The sequence below is a fragment of the Brachyistius frenatus genome, unplaced genomic scaffold (assembly GCF_029030835.1).
Source record: "Brachyistius frenatus isolate BFR_SWC_R1_liver_20210118 unplaced genomic scaffold, ASM2903083v1 Contig_9, whole genome shotgun sequence".
NCBI classification, from domain to species: Eukaryota; Metazoa; Chordata; class Actinopteri; family Embiotocidae; genus Brachyistius; species Brachyistius frenatus.
Window position 1 is genome coordinate 6,487,116 of NW_027210608.1, and position 22,594 is coordinate 6,509,709.

At 44.5% G+C, this 22,594-nt stretch overlaps 1 protein-coding gene across 1 annotated transcript in view; it reads left to right on the forward strand.

Moving 5' to 3' along the window:
• The first annotated feature begins 902 nt into the window (after window positions 1-902).
• atosa (atos homolog A) overlaps window positions 903-22,594 on the forward strand; it is a 29,188-nt gene continuing 7,496 nt past the window's right edge. Inside the window, exons 1-4 of the mRNA XM_069690506.1 lie at window positions 903-1,834; window positions 20,943-21,127; window positions 21,320-21,516; window positions 22,444-22,569. Of these exons, the coding sequence (XP_069546607.1) occupies window positions 1,804-1,834; window positions 20,943-21,127; window positions 21,320-21,516; window positions 22,444-22,569 (539 nt within the window). The 5' untranslated portion in view covers window positions 903-1,803. The remainder of the gene's footprint in view (window positions 1,835-20,942; window positions 21,128-21,319; window positions 21,517-22,443; window positions 22,570-22,594) is intronic.

The following is a 22,594-nucleotide window of genomic DNA, read 5'->3' on the forward strand; positions in this document are numbered from 1 at the left end:
TGTTCAGCCTATCATGAGAGTTTTTGTTATTTTTTTTTATCTTGTAACTTACCAACTATTCTTTTTCTGTTTTAGATTTCCCTACTCTTATTGGGAAACACAATACCGGAGACCACTATCGTTTAAAGACACAGCGGGGAGTAAATATGAGAAGTTCTTTGATTTAGGAAATAACAAAATTATTCTCTGTGCAGTTGATCGTGATGAGGTGCTTTTGCCAGGAAATTCTCAGTGGATTTGGACTTAAAACCAGCTTTACATTACGCGATGTTTGGCTTCTTAAAAGCCAGAAAATCCAGAACAAAATGTTCACCACGGAAAAAAAACGAACTCTCACGTGCGCACGTGAACGCGCACCGAATTCCAGGAACCAATCAGCTCGTGGAGAAAAGCCCCTGTCTTGTTTGTCCACCTACTTCTACCGTCACTTGTACCCACTTCTATGGGACGTGATTCAGGTACAGGCTCTAATTTGTTTTTTTAATTTAAAAAAAAAAAAAAAAAAATTAAATCTGTTTTCATGAGACACGGGGTGTCCTCCTCGGAAGTTTTGGTGCCGCTTCTGAGTTAGCGGTTGCTATGGCTCCGAGTTCATGCGAGGCTGGCAGGGAGGGAAGTGACGAGCGGGGCTGTTGTTGGGACACGTGACTGGAGCTCCGCTGATCTGTTTTGACAAGCAGCGGGGAGGGAAGCGAGGAGGGGAGGCAGACTGTAAGCATCACGACCGGGAGGAGGACTCGCTGTTCCCTTTCATCTGCATTTCGCCTGAATAACACCGGTGTCGAGCCAATCCTTCCAGGTTTTGAGCAGTCGGCCGGCCTGAAACGGCTGCAGCCCGCTCGGTGAAAAGCGCTCGCCGAGGGGTGGTGGTGGTGGTGCTGGTGGGTGGAGGGAAACGTTTCCGTCGTGCTGTTTTTGTTGCGGTGCGAAAAGTTTTAATGGACATCACGAAGGAAGTTCAGCGCAGGTGGCGTTGCTGAAGAAGAAGTAAGTACATGGCGACGGGGCGAGAGCTGCGTGGACGGACGGACAGACGAGGGGACGGGGTTCGTCTGATGTCAGCGCGCGACAACAATTGACAGCGCTGAGAATGTTCTCGTCGTAACAACAACAACAACAACAACAACAAACAAACAAAACAACAACCCCGAGACCCTCCGTCATCTGTGTTTGTGGCCGAGCTGCGGCTACCTGCGCTACATCGGGGGGGTGGTGGGGAGGGAGGCAGGGAGGTCGTCATCACCAGCAGACGCTGAACCACACGCTCTCTGTCGGGGGGGCAGTTGGTCGAGTTTGCTGCCGAGCTAACACTGCTGAGTTAGCGATCCCCGGTTCAGACAGCATCGCTGAGGGGAAACCGGCGTCACACGAGACGCAGGAGACACAGGAGACAGACGCAGGGAGACATGAATCCCGACTTCACCGAGGTTCAGGTGGAGGAATTTGTCACGAGCTGGAAGAGAAGCCAGCTTGCTAGTTAAACAGCTAAAAGTAATCAGCCTGGTTACTCGCCCGCCAGCGGGTTGGACAACTCCGCCACCCGACTGTGTCTCAGGGCGATCAGCTGTCTTCGGCTTGTCTTCGTGTTAAGTCAGCGGGACAATACAGACTCGATGGACGCGTACAGTAGCATGCTAACAAAGCGATGCTTTGTTGTTGGATAGGGGGGGGGGGCAAGTTGGCACCAACAACACAGCTGATATTATAGCTGAGGTAGTACAGCGGGTCTCGGTAACAGAGGCTCCAGACACCGCTGTGTTGCTGTCCAGGCTGACGAGAGAAGACCCCCGCAGGAGATCCCCGATGACACTGGACAACATGAAGTCCGAGAGAGGTACGTGGGCTACCGGCAACACGCGTTGCACATCTCCGGGGGTGATCAGTGTGTGTGTGTGTGTGTGTGTGTGTGGGGGGGGGGGGGCAAACTGTGCATTTCCGCTTTTACTGGACTCACCGGTACACTTCCCCCCCCCCCCCCAAGAGGAAAATCAGGCCAGATAATTATGTAACTGCTGGTCATTGGTTATGTGAATTAACAAAGCCTGACCCGGGTAAATGAGGACGCGTATGTACAACACACATTTGCTGCTCTAGTTTTGAGCCTTGACACGAATTTCAGGTGTTTCTTTTCCCTTTTTTTTTTTTTTTTTTTTTTTTTGCATCACCATATAACCTGCTCTCATGCCACATACTGCTCCTTTTTTTTTTTTTTTTTTTTTTTCCAGTAGCTCTTGTTTTGACGGCCTCTGCACAAGGCTGCTGCAAAATGTTCTTGACACCCACCCTGTTGTGGAAATGAAGCTCCTGCCGTATGCTCTGCAACCTGTTTACAGCTTGCTATATCTGCAGCAAGAGGTAAAACAGGGACAGAGGGGACATCCTCGTTTGTTTCAGTGTGATTATGCTAATTTTACTACCGCATTCATTTGTAAAGGGTATCTCGGCGCCTAAATCTCAGCCCTGACACCATTAACAGTGAGTGAGGTTTGTAGAAGCGTCTTTTATTTTATGAGCTAAATGATTCACTCGCAGATTGAGTCAATGGTTGTTTGTGATCCAGGGTTTTGGATACTTGATTCTTTGTCAATAACAAAATAGCACCGTACTTGCAAGCAGTGAAGGACCACCGCTTTCTGTCATGATGAGATTAGCTGCAGTCAATCAGCAATAGTCTGCGTGTTTACATATGTTATGAAACTGCAGTCAGGCTGTTGGCTGGCCTGAGTGGTGATCTTTCTTCAGCACGATGTGCCGATAAAGAGACTTGCAGTAAACACGTGCCCCATACGGGCATAGGCTTTTAACCCCAGCCTTGCTTTGCCTTGCCTGTAGGATCCTTTATATAGAAGCACTGACCCAGACATCTTCAGGATGTGCCTGGCCGAGAGTAAAGGGCACACCGACTGACACAGTGCAGTGTGATTCTGGCCTAATAATGCAGCACAGCATGCTGGGTCATCTGTGAACAGCAGAAAACAATACTGTTGTTGTTTTTGCAGATAGTCTGTGTATGTATTCCTGCCTTCTATGAGCTAAAAGATGGAGAGCTGTTGGCGTGAGACGCATTACTTTAGTGCATCTGTTCTTCACCCTTCATGGATTATTACCATGTCAGGTCGGCTCGCTCACTGTCATGTTCTAATTATGAAAGCCCTGTGCCAGTGGAAGCGGCTCCACAGCAGTAGCTCCCCGTTTGACTGACAGTCACTGTGGTGCCTTTGTTATTTTGAACATACTGTACCGTTCCTGTGGTGGAGATAGCAGACCGCTTGTAGGCCAGATGCCTTCTTTCTCTCGCCTCATTCCTTCCGCTGCTCTTTGAGAAAAGGACTGCAGTGGTGAGAGGAGCTGTTTACTCAATCGCCTGGATCACAGCAAGGTCGAGTTGGGCACAGTGCAGCCAGTTTCACTGCCCCTGTTGCTGGACAAAGGGTTCCTAGGAGAGTCTAGCGGTATTAAGTTTGACAGGAAGAGCTGGACAAGTCCAGACATGTGCATCTACCACTGATACAAGGCAAACTCTGACCTCCCGATCAGGTGGGTGTGAAAAGTCACGCCAAGGCTTTGGGTTGGTGATGAGGTGATAAAAATCAGTACTTTGTTAAACCTCGCGCCACCTCCACCTTGAGGAAGGATTACTTGAACTAATGATGGTCAAATCCAACATATTGGATCAGCATGTGTGCTGATGTTGACCTACATAAACACATCCCATATCAGGCTGATGTAACTACTCCAAATTTAGAAGTGTTTCTTTGTCACTTCTATCAGAACACATTTTTTTATGAAGCTCCTCCGACATCATAAATTACAATATTCAGTAGTGTAATAATCTTTGCGTATAAAATGTCCCAACATACACAACTTGGATCAAACCAGTAAGGTGTACATATTTTAAGTTGAAAAACCAAAATGAACAATCATTAATCTGGACCTTTTTGTCAGATAACACCGAGTTTGGAAGAGTTGGTTATTTAGACAAAGAAGCCGGACGAGTTTAGGTGTTTCAAAGACCTCTGCTTCCTGATGAAAACAAAGCGTTTAGACTTCTAATAGTGTGAGTTTTCTTCTACGTTCATGCAGCATCTCTTTGGGGCATTTTGGTGAACCATGCTTTTGTTATAAAAAGCAGAAAAGGAGCACTTATGTTCTCCTCAGGGGCCCTAACCAGAGTCATCTGACCCCCATGTTTTTCTGTGAGTTGAGCTATGAGTCAGGACGGTGTGTGTGTGTGTGTGTGTGTGTGTGTGTGTGTGTGTGTGTGTGTGTGTGTGTGTGTGTGTGTGTGTGTGTGTGTGTGTGTGTGTGTGTGTGTGTGTGTGTGTGTGTGTGTGTGTGTGTGTGTGTCAGAGAGTATGCAACAGATTGCTGTTGGCCCTAGTAAGCGCTGTACCATCGAGCCATGCGGCTCAACTGACAGCTTTTACAGGTCCCATAAAGACCAGCTATGGAAAACTCGGGACCTGTTGACACCAGAAGGGGAAAACGTGGCGTGTCGTATTAGGTTTCAAACCGTTTCAGCTGAGGTGTGGTTAAGCTGGGCTTTATTTATATACATAACGACATCATTTTGTTTTTGTGTGTTGCTTCCGCGTGTAAAAGCACAAAGCATCATTCAAAACCGCTTTGGAATTGTTTTCACCATAAGACGGACTGTTTTTGCTCAGCTGTGGTTTTCTTCACAACCAGATCGCTGAGAACTCGTTACAAATAAAAACAGCTTTGTATTAGAAGTTGACGGGGCGTCGTGTAGAGAAGTGTATGAGCAGCAACCCAACAACGATGACCGGGTTCTTCCCCCTTCACGGCTGCAACCGCAGCTCTCGTTCTCCCCTCCTTCAGACACTTTAAACAATGTACACTGAGATGATCTCAGAGCTCGTCATGTCGGAGAGACTCAGTCAGCTGGCACGCCTCAGTGCTGTGTTCCTGCCCTCCGCAGTGTTGTTTCATGTGTTTGTATGGCTTCCTGTTTGGAGCCATTAGTTCTTGAAGGAGGAGTTGAACACAAGCCCACCCTCCCCCACCCCACCCCGCCCGCCCACCCACCCAATTTACACCACTGCCTGCCTTCTGCCGTGCTTTCAGGCCAGATTACAGCTGCCCTGAGACGTCCCAGACACTTGCCAGGGGATCAGTGTATCTACTCTCACTGACGAGAGAGCCAGATAACGCAGAGCGACACGCACCGCCGTCCCATACAGCACCTGTCTAGTCCGTTGTTGTCTTTGCCTCCTCCTCGGCCGTGATTTAACCCCGGAGCAGGAGGCTCACACAACAAGTGCTCTCTTCTGTTTCACTCCTTTCACACAGTGGATGGAGTCCATCTGTATGTTTTCGTTTCTCTTTTCTAGATTGACTCATGTATTTATTGATCCTAAAGGTTGTTTTTTTTTAGCAACATCACCACCAGGGCTGGTTGGTCCCTTTGTGGTGACCAACATACAGCCTGTCATGTGACTATTGGAAAACAACAATATCAGAAACATAGAACACTGAAAACGTAGATTTATGTATCGTTGACATTCATTTAAATGGTCCGGTTGCTTGTAAAGATATTTACATTTACAATCACACATGTTGCATTAATTCGATCAACCCCTTTAAGTCAACATAAGTGCTTCTCCGTATTGCCTTTTCGATACAACACAGAGGCTATTTGCTGACGCAGCTCCACTGAACATGGATATTGGACTCTCCATTGTACAACTAGAATCAGATCTGCCTTTCGCAATGAATACCAATACAGGGCAGGCATTCAGCTGTGAGTTACTGTCCTGGCCCCCGGAGTAATCAGCCTAAATCAATGCTGTTGTGACATGTTTGAGTGTAAGTAGCCTAGCTGCTACATGGGATTGGGCAGCAATTCCTCCCAGTCCGGTAATGCTCTTACATAATGCTGGAACACTTTATTTAGTGCACCAGCCCTTTATGGGGACACAAGTATGCTGTTACTTAATGTTTAAGGTCACTGAAGCCGTACTGTTGTAAGCTGTGTCAACATACACGCATAAAAGCAGGCGTACACATTTAGCTGCGCCGTATTAAGCCTCACTGTTAACACATTATATGGACACACCAAAATACACTGTCCACACTTGGTGCTGGACTGGCTGAAGCCCTAAGTAGCAGCATGGGTCATGTTTCTGCTGCCAGGGTTCCTCTGAGCCAGCCAGTGATGTCATTGCCCGTGTGTTCGTCACATCCCCTCCCCCCTCCCCATGCGGCTCCTCATAGCCAACCAGCAGCCAGCTCTGCAGGAACAGGAAGAGCCATCTGGGCCTGATGATTCTTCCTGGTGGGGACGACGTGTGTGTCTCTTTGTGCGTTTCTTTTTCTGCGTTTCTATTTCTGTTTGGCATATTCAGCGTGCCACCTGTTTTACTTTTGCATCTCTCGGTGTCAAACAAGTCTGATTGTAATAGCTACAATGAGAAGGCCTTTCGAAGCTTTGATAGCGATGCAAAAACGACAGAACAGGGTCGGTGCATAATGTAAACTGTGTTTATACCGTGAACGGGAGATTCCTGGTGTCCTCTGTAGTGCGTCCTTCCTTCCACCTGTTGTTTTAATCCCCGATGTGACGTAACAAGATTGACGTTCAGCTCCGAGTTCTGCGGTACTTTCACCGTTTGCTTAGAAACCACCTGATAAAGAAAAACACGGGCGCTCGTGCTCGTCACAGATGTTTTGAGCATGTCTTTGTCACGTCTCTTGTTTTTCTAACCGGCAACCCAAAACGACCGCTTCTTGTTAATCTCGGCCGTGTTCAGATGGCAGTATGTTGATGGACGTGTGATTGTCGCCATCCATCACTTCTATGAGGAAGGATAACCTCCTGGCAGTTTAGTCTCTCGACTTCCTCGCTCCACTGGTCTTCTCTTACTTCTCCTGTCTTCTCCCCTCCTCTCTCTCTCTCTCTCTCTCTCTCTCTCTCTCTCTCTCTCTCTCTCTCTCTCTCTCGTCCTCTCCTCTGAGTCACATCAAATAGACTTCAGCTCCTGTAACACCTCAGCACTTAACACCCCCACCACCACTATCTGCTGATAATATCTCGAGAAAAAGCATATTGACAGAAATAGAGCTAGCTTGACTTACTATCTTGAACACCAGAAGGGAAGAGGTGATCGTAGGGCCTGACTGATTTATCGGTGTGCTTACACTGATTGCTCGATAGAGACATTTTGCAGATATATTTGTACTGACTTGCATTTCTCCTATAGTCCATTGAGTTGAGGAAACATAAGCATATAGCTTAAGGCCAGTCCACACATTATAGAGTCTTTTTTAGTCATCTGCTTCAACAAACATACACATTTGCAAACGTGTGAGCCAATGAGTGGTCCGGGAAATGGCCATATGACGTGTTTATGACTGGAAAGTTTATATATTTGTGTATATAGGACAGTGTATAAAAAAAATTACAAGCCGTCAGCTGTTTAAAATCATAAGGAAATATAAATAGAAACTCCATGTGTGACGGATGTCAGGGACTTCCTACACCTGGATAATGTTAATACAGACTTGTACGTGTAGATTGACTCTGATTCCTCTTCAGGTTTTAAGATCTGTTACCAGACGCCAGACATCTTTGGTTGCAGAGTGTTACGTAAGCAGCACTTTAATCAGATTCACACACCCCTCATCTGTTTCTGTGTTCCCGTGCTGACGGTGTGATGTTGTAGTCTAGCACTGAGGGACAAGTTCTGATTATTCAGAATTTAAATCTCAGATAACATTGAAGCCAAAAAGAAAGTTTGAGTGAAAACCTTTCTGTGACTTGTAAATCTATCCTCTCACGCTGCAAGGTTTCACTATTGCTAATGAGTCTAATTAAAGATTAGATTGTGACGGGACAAGTAATTTCCCCCCTCTGTGACTTATTCTTTCCACGTAATGGAATAATGATAACACATCCACGAATGCACACACTCCCTGTCTGTTAATGGAGAGCACCTCAGGGGCTCTTTGTGGAGGCGTTAGGCACATTGTTTATTAACAGCAGTGTGAGGTTGAGTTAATTTGAGACTCATCACAACTATCCTCTTTCCTTTCCTCCATTGTCTCATCTCTTTTATGCCAACAAGCAGGCTCAGTACTGAGTCAGGTGATTCTCTTATCACCCCCAGCATTGCTTCATCATCCCAGCAAACCAGCTGACAGTCAGTCTGTCCTCTTCCACGGTTAATGCTCCTTTTTCCACTTCACTCAGCTGATTTTTAGTGGATGTTGGTTGTTGTTTTTTGAGGTGGTAATATGCTGTTAATGAAAGCTGTTGAATTTGGGGGTCGAGGAGCTTTACACTTTGCCTTCTAGAGATTAATCATCCCGTACAACTCTGCCAAGAATAAGGTGAGAGTTGTTTTGTATGTGTCAAATCGCCTTTCCCCTTCTTTGTCCCAGCCAGCCAATTCCAGTCACCAACCAAATCCGTCTTCCTTTGCCACGACTGACACACTTTCCGTGCAGCCTTTGGAGTTTCGCTGCTCGAGTTGCTCAATTCGGACTGCCGTTTCTAGAAATTGGCATCGGCAGCACGGGATAGGTCAAAGGTCCATGCGTTCATGTTGGACAGGGTGGCTCTGGTTACAGAAAGAAGCTAGGTTGTCCTACTGCCCTAGTGTCCTGGAGATACCATCCGTCAGCTTACTGAAATTTAAGAATTGCTGTGATGAAGTGGCCTGCAGAGTGAAAATGAGGAGAACTTTAAAAATGATCATCTTTAACATTTTCTGTCACATAAAGAAAGTTTCGTATAGTTTTTGCCCTCTGGCATCTCATACAATATCAAGATGTGCATTTACAACCGTATAATACATTTTTTTTTTTTTTTTGAAAGTTGAACCCGAAATGAGAAGTTTTAGTAAAATTATGTTGACTGCACATCGTGTGAAGGCTTGTTTAGGCAGGTCTACATAACTGTGGGCTCCGCTGGGGCTTCGTAATTCCCACTTTGCCCACCTTGTCTAGTATTGCTGTATTCGCTCCACTCCAGTCCATGTTACATAACAGGTATTCGTTAGACAATGAATTTGCAAAGGACCAGTCTGCCCTGAATAATGGGGGCTTTTGGGGCCCCAGCTACAATATGTGCAAATAAGATCAAAAAGGGCACGATGAGGAGCTCACCAAACCTCTGAAGATAATGTTACTGGCCTTTCAGGAGAGAGGAGGGGGAGCTGTGATGAACCTTACGACCAAGTAAATGCCACAAGTACATGGAATACAATTCAAGCCACAAACATGCCCACCTTATTATTTTGGTTTGCCCATCCCTATAAGAGTCGGGTCTTTTTTCACAATAGGAAAGTTTTACAGCATATACTGTGTGTTTTTCGCCTCACTCTGCTTGACATTTACTCAGCCTGCTGCATTTACACCTGAAAGCTACCCAGTGTGACCAGTCTTGTACTCTCAGCCACCGAGCAACTCATTTGAATAACAGGGGCTTTAAGTACCTTTCTCAAGGACTTCAGTTGCTATGGTTGTTAAAGATGACGAGCGCACACTGCTTCTCATTCTCAACCCAGAGTGTCCCAGCAGGACGGGGTTTTGAATTTACACCTTTGTGATTTAGTAGTTGGCTGAGACTGCAGATTTGAATCAGAACAGAAAAGCTGAAGCTGTGCTAATGACGGAAATGAGCTGGCATAGAGTGCGGTGGCAGTGAAATCCGTTGGACTCATGACACCCCAACCATGGTTACCTAACCCTGATAAACTGCCATTGTTTCTGGTGCTTGCATCATAAAGTATTGATCTAATACTGTAAGAAAACTGAACAGCACAAGGGATTTAAAGGGGATTTGAGTGCATGAACTTAACAAAAGTTTACTTCAGAAAGTGCACGTTTGAACTCTGTGAACATACCAGCACTCAAAATTCAGCTGCATTAGAAAATAACCTTTTTTTTTATTATTATTTTTTTTATTTTTAATCAATCGTTAAGTCGAGAAAAAACAAAATTATTTATTGATTTTTGTACAACTTTAGCTACCTGTGGGATGTGTGTAAAAGTTAGACATGTAGATGAAGATACATTAGTAACCAGGTGAAAGAAACTGCTCTATCAAGTCCTGAGTCAGTCACAGCCTCAAGTAAAGTTTTTCCATCGGAGATAAGTTTGAGGTGCTTCTCGGAGCCCACTTACTCCTCACAATGAGGATGTTTTTTCCTCCAGAAGCTCACAGCTTGTTTATTAGCACGTGACTTCAGTTGCATGCGAGTGGCTCAGCTGCAAAACAACAGCTCTGTTTATGCCTGACAATGATGGGTGTGAGAGAGAGAGGGAGGGAGGGAGGGAAGGAGGGCAAGGTGGTGTGTCAGTCTGGGGTGAGTTTGTGTTTGTTTGCTGTCAGTGGGAGAATAATAGCAGCTGAGTTCACAAAGCAGAAGACGGATTCTCCTCAGCTGGAACTGCGCTAACGCCCCACAGCCAATCAGGGCTTGTTGCTAAGTGTGCTGTGAATCTGCCCCTTTGTGTTTGCCGAGTGGGAGAGAGACACACACACCATACATGTCAAAGAGGCCATAGTTTTAAAGAAACGTGTTCGCAGAGCATGTGGGAGGAAACTGGAAAAGTTTTGACGAAAGCAGATTCTTCAACTAAAACACACTTTCTGCAACTGAGTAGGGGTTGACAGACGATATCCAAAGTTTATTGGTGAGATATTGCTGGCAGCCAACCTAATATTCGTCTTTCAAATTGAATCTGCATCATGTCTTCCTCACCAGTGATCCCGACCGTTCTTTACAGTCTTCTGGCAAAAACATACCAGTTTCTTGGCAGACTTTTCCATCACTTCCACTCTTTTTTTTTTTTTTTTCTTTTTTTTTTTTTATCTTGTAACAAAAGGCAGACAAAAACAGGAAAGGTAAGCTGGCAGTGATGTGTGATTCATGTTATAAAACATTATGGAAACACAGCTGACCTTGTTATTACAGTTTTAAGTTGAGCAGCAATTCTCTGCTCTCCTACCACAGAGACGGAGAACAAAAGCTCGGTCCGTCCAGGGATTCATGCCCGATACTAGAGTGACATAAACACTCAGACACAGCGAGGATAACACACACACACACACACACACACACACCTACATAGGCCGAGCTCAGCACACGCACAACGCAAGCGTGATCACATAAACAGCTTAACAGACACCGCAGAGAGTCTCAATGTACAGTACAAGGACATGTACAGAGTGAGAGCGCAACGGACGAGCTGTAAACAGTCCTGGTGTGTACACGCACGCACACACATACACACACACACACACACGCACACAGCAGGAGCAGTAATTGTCTTCAAACACAAGCTGCAGCTCACTGTCACTTACAAAGACGCATATTGGGGCAGCTCGTTCCAACACTCAAGACACTCTTCAATCACCGTGACGGGAATGTTTAACACAATGTCTCTGTTGCCTTGGTAACACGTGTCCCTTCTTTTTTTTTTTTTTTTTTTTAATTTATTATTATTTCTTCTCCCCCTGCCTTTCTTCCCCGGTCAACAGTCATGATCGTTGATCACTGCTCTCTTCCCGTCCCGGGTCAGTCAGCCAGAGAAATGACTGAGGCCGTGCGTCTCTTTTCCTCTGGAGAAACACCTCCTTTTATGTTGGGAAAGCTGCTTTTATTTATTGCTTCAAAGCTGCTCATTTCATTGTGTCTTAAGTCCTGTTGCAGGTTCTGCTTTCACAGGAAATGCAGCAGGAGGGAGACATTTAATGTCCTGTAGGTGGATTGTTGTGGATGATCTGTAGTTACTGAAAATAACAGATGTTGAGAACAAATATATGTAAGTTAAGCTTCTTATTTTTCACAGGTGACCATCTGCCCACTAAACATGTATCAGCTCTTCCTAATTAACATAAATCCAGTGTACAAACCTTTGGCCATCAGTTCCCAGTCCGTCTACATGTTTTCAACAGTGTGCTTGGAAGTCATGATGCATCATAGCTGACTCCTCCTCAGATACTTCTGCTTCGTCTGTTGTCAAAAATTGTCATAGATGTGATTTTATGCTTTTAAACATGAACTTGACCTCCATGAAGCTGAAAACACTGAGACAAAAAAAACCATTGTCTGGTAAAGAAGTGGGTAAAATAAAATAAAAGCAAACACAATGCGAGCACAAGTGAACTTGATATCACTTCAGCGGGCTGTAATCCAAGTCGAAAAGGTTGCTGGTTCTACGCTGACTGTGCTGCCGTGCGTCCGATGGCAGACATGAATAGAGTCAAGATTTGTGAACAGTTGAACTGCAGTATTTGCTTGGACGCAGCCCTTGATGGCTGACACCCGTACGAGTCGTAATTTGCACAGGAAAACTGTATATTAACCACAAACGTGATTGTACTGCATGCAATGTATGATGCATATCTGGTAACTATCGAGCTGAAACTATTTAAAATGGGCACAGCAAGTCTGGAAAGCTGACATTAGCCAGATTGTGTTACAGGAGACGACATTACCATACATATAGCGTACACGTGGATACCGAGAAGGAGACCGCTCACTCGTGTATTTTCTCTGCTGGCCTTTACTGTTTTGCATATTGTAGGACAGACGGCATGTTCGGACACACCCTCCTGCGAAGCGCTCATAGAAATAGAGAGCAGGGAAACCACAAGTGAGCAGTTGTAATCCTTCACATGTATAGGAGAAGCAGACACAGTTTTGTTTGTCCTGCAGACCATCTGGTCTCCAAATATAGTCAGTCAGCCTGCAGAACTGGCCATGGGACAGAAAAGACTGTATTGCAAACAATTCCCATAGCGGTAGAAATGCTGTTGCCGGAACTGCTGACACTTCAAATCTGCCACCTGCTTTGCTACCAGTGCATTTGAATACTTTGAAACCGGATATGTGCTTTCATAGTCTCGGTGAAGCCTCAGAGTGGACATTAGGCAGCTTGAAAAGCTCAGCCCTGTCCTGAATTTTAGGGGAGCCCCTTTATAATCCGTGATTTGTCTTTGCTGCGCTTCGGGAAGCAGCTGCACATTAAAGAGTTAGCTTTGCATAGCAGCCACAGCATGTTAAAATCAAAGGAGCAGAGAGCTGCATGTGTGTCAGCATTTTAGAAAGTAACTTGTGGCTGTTGGAACTTTTATGACAGTCTTGCAATCATGATAATTATTCTCATCGTTCCTTACTGAATGACTTGAGGCACTCGCATTAGCCCGTTTTAACATGGCCGTTGCTGGCAGACACCACAAAGACATCAGATAGTTGATTGTCGGAACCTACACTTTGAAATCAGAGAGAGAGAGAGAGAGAGAAACAGAAAATGAGAGCGACCAAGTTGTGTCTATATTTATCTCATTGGGGGCTGCAGTAAGGAGATTTATCTTGGAAGAACCGTCACTGTAATCTCCCATTCTGCCTCTGTACTCATTACAGAGGTGCAGCTGTGTGTATGTGTGTTACAGCTGCTTGAATCTTGATTAAAAACATTTTTTTTATTTTTTTAAAAGGTCGTCTCAATTCTCCCATTCAGAATTGAATTTGTGATTTTTGTCTTGAAAATAAAAATATTGCCATCTTTTTGAATACAAGAGAGTTTGTCCAGACTCTGTCGGAGGAAGGCCAGACGGCGCAGCAGCAGTATTTTGGGGCGACGTTTCCTTTGGTTACTGGTGTTCATTTCTGTTGCAACAATGACAAGAAAAGTATGTATATGCTGCTTTTGTTTCTCTTTCAATTCAGCACAAAAGCATACAGGCAAAACAGAACTGTGTTAAATTTAGGTTTATTTATGTGTCTTTCTTCCCCTCTGATGACCTAAGGATTTATGCACCAAGGCATTGACAATGTATTACAGTTCTCTAAACTGAGTTACTGTTCATATCTAAAGATGTTGAAATGATCTGCTATAGTCTGTCACCTCTCTTTTATTAAAGAGCACTCTTATCTTCTTCATTTTAAGTCTGGAAATTACATTTCTAGTTAGAGTATCATTTTGGACATCGATGACAAACGACTTGCTGAATATTAGTGTAGATATTAAAGGCAGATTAGTATTCGAGTATGTGTATGTTTCAAATTTATTAAAATCAAATGTGAGCCGTGTAATGTTTAGGACTTGCAATGCGCGTGATGTTTCACGTTGTAATTTAATAGTGATTTATTTTGTCCATGGAAAAAAATGCGTGACTACGGCAGCCAGAGAGCGCTGCGGTCGCCGAGGGAGAAACATTATGTCCCACTGACGTTCAATAAGTTCCCTGAAGGATTTAAATACTACTTTGCATTGTTGGACTTTGATTTTGGAACTTTACACCTAAATGTCCTGTTCCCGTTTACAACCTCTGCCGTCACTGTGAGCAACCATTCAGCCGAAAGTCGCCAATTAACACAACTGATGGTTAAACTGAAACACTGGTGTTCAAAAAAAGTAGGAGACTGAGCATCAAACTCAATTCACCATTGATTATTGGTCAGTGGACGGACCGTCTGATCGGCGCTCCACTAAAACGACTGCATAACTGTGGAAGACTTGCGTGCTAGCTTTTACCTGCAAGATTTGCCCTTTCATTTATTTTTTTTAGAAGGGCTTCTTCACAAAACGTCTTTAGAGCTGTAGTCACCTGTGCGTGTTTCTCCTGTTCGACACCGCGACATCTTATCTCTTGGCGACAAACATATTTTTACCTGCAAAGCTGCAAAGCAAAACGACTGATCCCTAGATATCAGAGACACTGTGTCTAGCATAAACCGATGTAAAGGCACAACGGCAGCCAATTATACAAAGGCAGCCTGGCTTTGAGTTACATAGTTTGGGAAAACCGTGGAAACCCAAGAAGTCCTTTTTCTTTGTTCAACAGATCTGTCTCATCATGCATACTGTATATGATAAAACTGTTGTATGTAGAGGAGGGAGTCACCTGAAGCACAATAAGATAGTATCACAATATTTAAGTCACCATATGATGTGATTGTGATTTTTGATTGACATTTTGCAATATGCTTATATCGCAATACCACACTGCAATATATTGGGACTCATGACCGTACTTCAGCTGCAAATGGTTAGTTAGTAAAAAATTGTTTTCATGCTGTTCATTTCACCTCAATCATTTTTACTACAGCAAAATGGGATTGTCAGGCGGACCGACTGACCAACACGGTCACAAATACCCGTCGTAAACGTTTCATTTACCTGACAAATGTATTTATTTATGTCATTTATTTATACAATCAAATATTGATACGGGTATTGCCACGTGAAGTATTGTGACACTACGCTGTATTGATATCTTTCCCCACACGTAGTTGGGTAGAATTATGAATAGAAATCACAACCGTGACATCATGCAGCCTGAGGGTTTATGTCCACTCTACGCGTACTGTGGTAAATTCACATCTGCATGTCCATGCATGATTCAAGGTCGGGTCATTCCAGCGCCACATTTTTCATCCACATTTCATCCATTTAGCGCTTTTACACGGAGTGGTGACTAAGAGCTGCAAGTGCAGAAAAAAAACAACCACCAACAACTTCAGTTTTGAGTCGTTTCCCATCGAGGACATCCGGTGCTGCATCTGATCAGAATGTGGGATTTTTCGGTCGGGAAGGTTGGACCCTCTCGGTTTGCTTCCTTTCACAAGGAGCTAGATATCATTGTGTGTTAAGCTGACATACCTCAGTGAGCCCAGCACACTGCTGCAACTGCTGCACTCAAGCTGCCTGGAAATTGCCTTAATACACAGCCTCCCAGCTGGCTGTTTATCTGCAGTCTGCAGGTCCCCATAAAAATCAAATGTCTGTGTATCAACTTAGGACCTCAAAAGATTGTAAACATCAAGACCAAATGAGCCTTTTATATCTCAGAAGTGGCAAATATCCTCTTGTGTCTTAGCTGTCTTGTTTCTCCTCTGGAAATTAGTGAAGTTATATCGATCTTTTGTTCGCTTAGTTTTATTATTTATTCATCTTGATAAAATTGACTCGGCCCCACTAGAGCAGCTTTAGTATCTTGCTCAGGGGGACGTCAGCAGCTGTGGACAGTTCGTCATCACTTTCACAGCCTTTCTGGGCATTTAAAGTGGAACAAAGCAACTACAGGGGCAGGACTCCTGCTATATTTAAAATGGTTTACTTTTCTGACACTTTAAAGTTGATTTTAATATTAGACTTGAATATATCATACAAAGCTAAGTTTACATTTTTCTGTTTTCATCTTGAGGACCGGTCTCACCAGAATAGTAACAGTTTGCCATTTCCTAGCAACCTCTTTTTTTTTTTCTCTGTGTGTTTTCACATTTAGAACATGTAGTTTCATGACAGTAATGCAGCTGATGCAAATGCAATCTAGTTTAGCTTTTTTTTTTTCTTCATTTTGCAAGGTTTCAGAACGTTTGCATGAAATTCACTTGACAGACTGTTTAACTGGGAACATCGTTAAAATGACTTCCTGTCTGCCTTTTGAACGAACTGCGTGTTTCCTATCTGCCCTTTAGACTAGCCGTCTGTCCCTTCCAGTATCTCTGCAGACCTTCTGTCTCTCTGTTTCTGAACTGCTTGTCGTCTCTCTCTCTCCGGTTGCTGCCCTGCAGCACATTATCTCCTCTTTTCTGTGTGTGTGTAACACTGTCTTTGAAAACCAGAAGCCCAGCTGTAGGTGAACTCATCAGTATAGTGTTCCCAGTGAGGCTTTGATGTGTGACTCTTTTTCTTGTCATCTGGCTTTCGGCTGCAGTCTCCAAATCTCCATTTTGCTAATCAAATAATCATTTGAGGCATTTTCAAGTAGGAACATCAAGTCGTTTCTGTTTCTGACTTCTCTTACATAAGGATGTGATGCTTTTCTTTATATCACAGCATAGTAAACTGAATAAGTGGATTTTTGACTGCTAGTCAGCCAGAACAACATTTGAAGTTGTCACTTTGGTCTGTGGGGAAAAGTTCTGTCCTTTTGTAGACAAAACAATTAATTGATGAATGCAGATTAAATGGCAACGGGTAGTTAAACACAGTCCTGTACAAATGGCACCTATAGAGTACAGCAGTGGCTGAGCAGAGGAGGACATGAGTGGTGGCCATAAGGGTACTTGCACTGCATTCAAATTTGCTTTGAGTGTATGTTTGTGTGTGTATGTGTAGAGAGCAGAGCAGCTTTTGCTGTAGAAAGAGGGCCAACCACGCAGTGATTGTGTGGCCACAGTGCACGGATTAATGGGTCATATTATCTGAACGTGTGTGTGTGTGTGTGTGTGTGTGTGTGTGTGTGTGTGTGTGTGTGTGTGTGTGTGTGTGTGTGTGTGTGTGTGTGTGTGTGTGTGTGTGTGTGTGTGTGTGTGTGTGTGTGTGTGTGTGTGTGTGTGTGTGTGTGTGTGTGTGTCTCCCTGTCTCTCTCTCCCTCCGTCCTCCCATCTGTCTCTCTGTTAAAACAGCCACACTACCGGGTACAAAATGTAAAAACTGATCCCAGCTCTGTGTATTCAAATTGCACTCTTCATAATCAATGTCATACAGAAGTACAAGTGTCCAGGAATGTGGTTGTTTTATTGGAGATCCAACACAAACACGAGCCAAACAAAGCAGTTTGCGAATCCGCTGACATGTTTAACTTGTTTATTTGACTCTCTGACAGGTCTTAGATAACGATGAATCACACCAAAGTGTGTATCATGGTGTGTTTACTCTGAGCGCTGTGTTGGCTATCGAGACTGACCCCTCTGCTCTTGTCCTGAAGGCCTTTTTCCATCCCTCATGACTCTTAACTGATCTGTTGGCCTGAGGACATGGAGACAGCTGAGAGGTGTGTGTGTGTCTGTCTGTCTGTCTGTCTGTGTGCCAAACCAGCCGATTTGTAGGCGGGACTCCAGCTGTACTTGGTGGCAGGCGGTCACAGGTCTAATAATAAGACTCCTGAATCTTAATCTGACCCGTTACATAATTCACATCACACGTTATCAGGAGATAGAGGAGAGATCACATGCACATGGCAAAGAGAAACAACAGTTTTCTATTGCATGTTTGTGTTTTCGGGTGTGCGTCTGTTAAGTGCAGGGTGTATCAGCAAAGCGTCTTATTCAAACACTGGACCTAAACCTGATTATGCTTCCCTCATTGTGATGTTCTCTGTTTGCATTTCTCGACCAGTGCCAGTAGTTGCTATGGTACTTCTCTTACTGAATGCAGGGGAACCGGTGGGGTTTTGAAAATAGACTAAATGACATCACACACACACAGGGAGAGCTCAAAAACAAATTAAAGATCGAGAGGAACGATGCTTCACAGACATATATTGATTCAAAAAGTATGCAAACAAACTAATGAAAGACAATACTGACATTTTAAGGAGATGGACTGGCTACAAGGAATTGGTCACGGTCCAGTGGGAAAGAGGAAAAGGCAGGATTGAACTTTGAACCCAGCTCAGAGGCTTAATGATTGGTAAACCGAGCTGATTGTTGCATAAATTCTCAAATGATATTAACCAGCTGTACCAGTGGTAGGATTAAACACATTACAAAGGAAGGTGATCTGTAGCTACACTATAAAGTGTCAGTGATGGTCATTATTTTTTTTGTTTTGTGTCTTTGCAAAGTTCCCCTACATCTTCACCCTTTTGTGTTGTTCTGCATCCTGATCACCTCCCAACTTCTATTTAAGCTTCGTCTCTTTGTGTTGGTCTGTGAGTGAGTGTGAAGGCCTCATAGGAATGTTCTTGTTCACGCAAGACGCCCTAATGAATGACAGCTCTCATCTAAGCATATGCAGGCCGGGCCCCTTAACCAAAGCCTCCATCCCTCGTCCTCTTGTCCTGCTCTGCATGTGTGTGTGTTGCTGTGAGTGTCTTTATCTGTTAGTGTTCATGTGTGTTTTTACCATGTGGGATTTAGGAATGTATGTATGTGTTCTGGGGGGTCGCCTTTCCTAGACAGCAGCAATCTGACACCCACTGTGCACATATGGGCCTCTGTTACTGTGTGTGTGTGTGTGTGTGTGTGTGTGTGTGTGTGTGTGTGTGTGTGTGTGTGTGTGTGTGTGTGTGTGTGTGTGTGTGTGTGTGTGTGTGTGTGTGTGTGTGTGTGTGTGTGTGTGTGTGTTTTCAAGAGGGGTTAGGGGAGCACACCACTTCTCAGGTTGTTTTCCTCCTGCAACCTTAATCACTCTTTTTTTCTTTACATCCCCCTCTTCATCCATCCATCCATCCGTGCTTCCTTTCTCTTCCTTTCTCTTTTGCCTCTGACCTCAGCTTCAGACCAAATCCTGACAGCACCAGGAACTGGATCCTTATCCAGTACAGACCAGCAGCTGCAAATCAGAGCCCACTATATCCAGTATATCAAGCCAACAACCATGTATAGGTGATGGACTTTCACCTTGGATGTTGACCTTTGTCATATATTACTCTTTCTCTCCTCTTGGTCTCCTGCACCTTTTGTTCAAGCCTTTTCCGTTTGCATAAAGAAAAGGAGATTGCCTGTGAATATAGCCTCCCATCTCTTTCACCCTGCACTTATTCAGCCTACAGCTGGCTAACACAGCCCCCTCCTGGTATCACTCCCTCCCTCCCTCCCTCATGTTTTGTGTTGGACTGCGTCTCTCTCTCCACGTGCAGCAGCAGCAGCAGCTCAAAGGCATGTAGGAGGAGTTCCCTGTGAGGAATGTGCGTGACTGGCAGGCTGACTAGATACGTACTCACACATGCATACAGCAGCAGCTCAGCTTGTAGCTCACACTTCTGCCAGCCAGTTGAGAGGGACTCTGTTCCAGCCAGCTTCGCTCTGGTGGGAGGGGGACAGGGTGTGTGTGCTTGTGTGTCTGTACTTCTATCCTTGTGGGGACAAGAGGTGTCACAGGGAAAACAGAGGTGAAATCTGACTTCAGTTTGGTCATATTTAGAAAAAATGTCTGGGTTACTGATTCTGATTCTCTGTGCTGCTGTGTATCAGCTGACCTCCTGTGGGATTCTGGGAGTTTTCTCTGGAGGAGTGCAGGAGATGGAGAGCAAAGACAGGCTCTTCAACAGTCTGCTATAAATATACCTGCTTAAGATCTAAGCTTCAATTATAACACCAACCACAGGTTTCTGTTAATTTTGCTGAGGCAGGAGACGAACCAACAAGCCAGTGTAGTAACACTTCACTTGTAACCTCATGCATACAGTCACAGCCCCAGTCTAAATTCACCTACTGTCCATAATAATGTACAATAGAGTGGCTCAGTGTGAGCTACATTTTGAATATGACAGCTAGCTGGTTATTTATTGTCAGTAGCCTTTGTGCTTCTATATAACTGTTCATTTGAACTGAGTCATGGGGGAGTAGTTTCTTCCAATCCAGTGAAAGGTTGATTCAGCCCTCCTCTTTCCTGCCAGCCCCACCCGCACCACCCTGCACAGACTGGTGCAGCACACACACACACACACACACACACACACACACACACACACACACACACACACACACACACACACACACACACACACACACACACACACACACACACACACACACACACACACACACACACACACACACACACACACACACACAATATGTCTGACCTGGACTGTCCTCATGTATCTAGTTGAGTTTTTGTTTATAGCTTTAGTGTGAATAATATCACACACGAGAGGGAACAGTCAGTGTGTGGCTTCACCCCTCAGCTCAGCAGACATGGAGGGTCTAAATATATTCCTTTGAAGCAGCCAAACTGGAAAGGTTGTGTCATCCGCTGCTTTCCCCCCCACACCCCTTCATTAAACAAGCCTTTCCAGCCGGAGTTAAATGGCAACATCCACTTAAGCAAGAACCTAAACAAAAGATGTTCAGGCAGACATCACTGCAATTAAGGTGGCTTTCTGATGTCAGTCAAATCAGCAAATTAGTTTAATTTCTCCTTTCCTCAAACCGGTTCCTTGATTTCTGTTCAGTTGTGAGTTGAGGTGAAGAATATGCTGATCGTCTGTTTCTTTGTCTCATCCGATCTAGATGCAACAGAGGAGTTTTTCGAGTACGATGCTGAGGAGTTCCTGGTGTTCCTGACCTTGCTCATCACAGAGGGAAGGACACCAGAATATTCTGTGAAGGGCAGGACTGAGGGGCTGCACTGTCCACCAGCCCAGTCAGCCATGCCTCCTCTTCACAAGCACGAATGCAGCGACAAACTGCCTCAGGTAGCACACCTGCTCATAAAGCTGTTTCTGGTGCATTTGTATGCATGTATGTGTGAGTGGATTTGAAGAGTGTTCACTCAGCGCTAAGTGAGGCTCCTTTGGGTCCCATCTGCTTTGCCCCGAAATGTCAAGATCCCCTTGTTGACACTCGCTAATGAACACTAACCCTCCACCTTTTGTGTGCGTGTCCAGTGTCGGCAGGCGAGGCGCACCCGCTCTGAGGTGATCCTGCTTTGGAAGAACAGCATTCCCATCATGATCGAGGTCATGCTCTTGCCAGACTGTTGCTATGGCGACGAGTGCCCCCCGAGTGACCCCATCAGCGACCCGGTCATCAAACAAGATGCTCTGCTGCTGGAGAGATGGACCCTGCAGCCAGTTCCAAGACAGTAAGGCGCACACCTACACCTACACACACACACACAAACTGCACTATTTTAAACATGGGCAAAGTGCACTTTTGTCAGTTTCTTATAAAACACTCTGACAGCTACATACATACAAACACGACTGTGCTCAGAAACACAAAGACAAGAGACACAGTACGTTGCTGCCTCCCTCCTCCCATTGTTTGGTTATTTTTACTGCTTGCACAACAAGGGATCTCGCATACCCTGCTTACGCTGACATGTAGTTTGTTCATGCAATATAATTTGAAACGCAATGAAATTCTTCAGCTGATTTAACCCCCTAAAAAACATCTTGAGTTAATCGAGTTCAAGTAACTTCATTGACCATTCGCACAAGTACAGAAAAAAAAAAAAAGTAGTTTCATTCTTGCACAGTTGTCTTAGTGAAAGTAAAAACATGAAACAACAATAGTTGGAGGCAATGAGTAGTAGAACTGTAGATAATTTACAGTATCATATACTGGATGTAGAAATTGAGCTAAAATCTAATAAAGAAATCCACATAAAGACATAAATACGTATTTGTAAATTTGTTCATACTGTGTACATGCTGCTGTGACAACTAAATTTCCCCACTGTGGGATTAATAAAGTCTAATCTAAATATAGACCTAAAAATAGCTTAAATATATGGAACATATAGAGTGCCTGGGGTGTTCCATAAAATGGTGATGAAATGTAAACATAAAATAATAGTAATAGTAAAGATCCAGATAATTGGTTTGGTACTCGGGGGGTTAATTAGCCAGAAACATTGGCCCACTTTCCATGTCACATGTGTAGGAACAGGAAACACTTTGTGTTTGAAAAAAACCCAAAAAAAAAACCCCACTCATTCCTTAACCGTCTTCTCATTAACCTGACATACTGGCACACTTCCTCCTCCCTCTAACTGTGTTTCTATTAGGAGCGGCGATCGTTTCATTGAGGAGAAGACCCTGCTGTTGGCTGTTCGCTCCTACGTCTTCTTCTCCCAGCTCAGCGCCTGGCTCAGCGCCTCACATGGCATCGTCCCCAGAAACATCCTGTACAGGTCAGACGTAACACACACTGAAGAC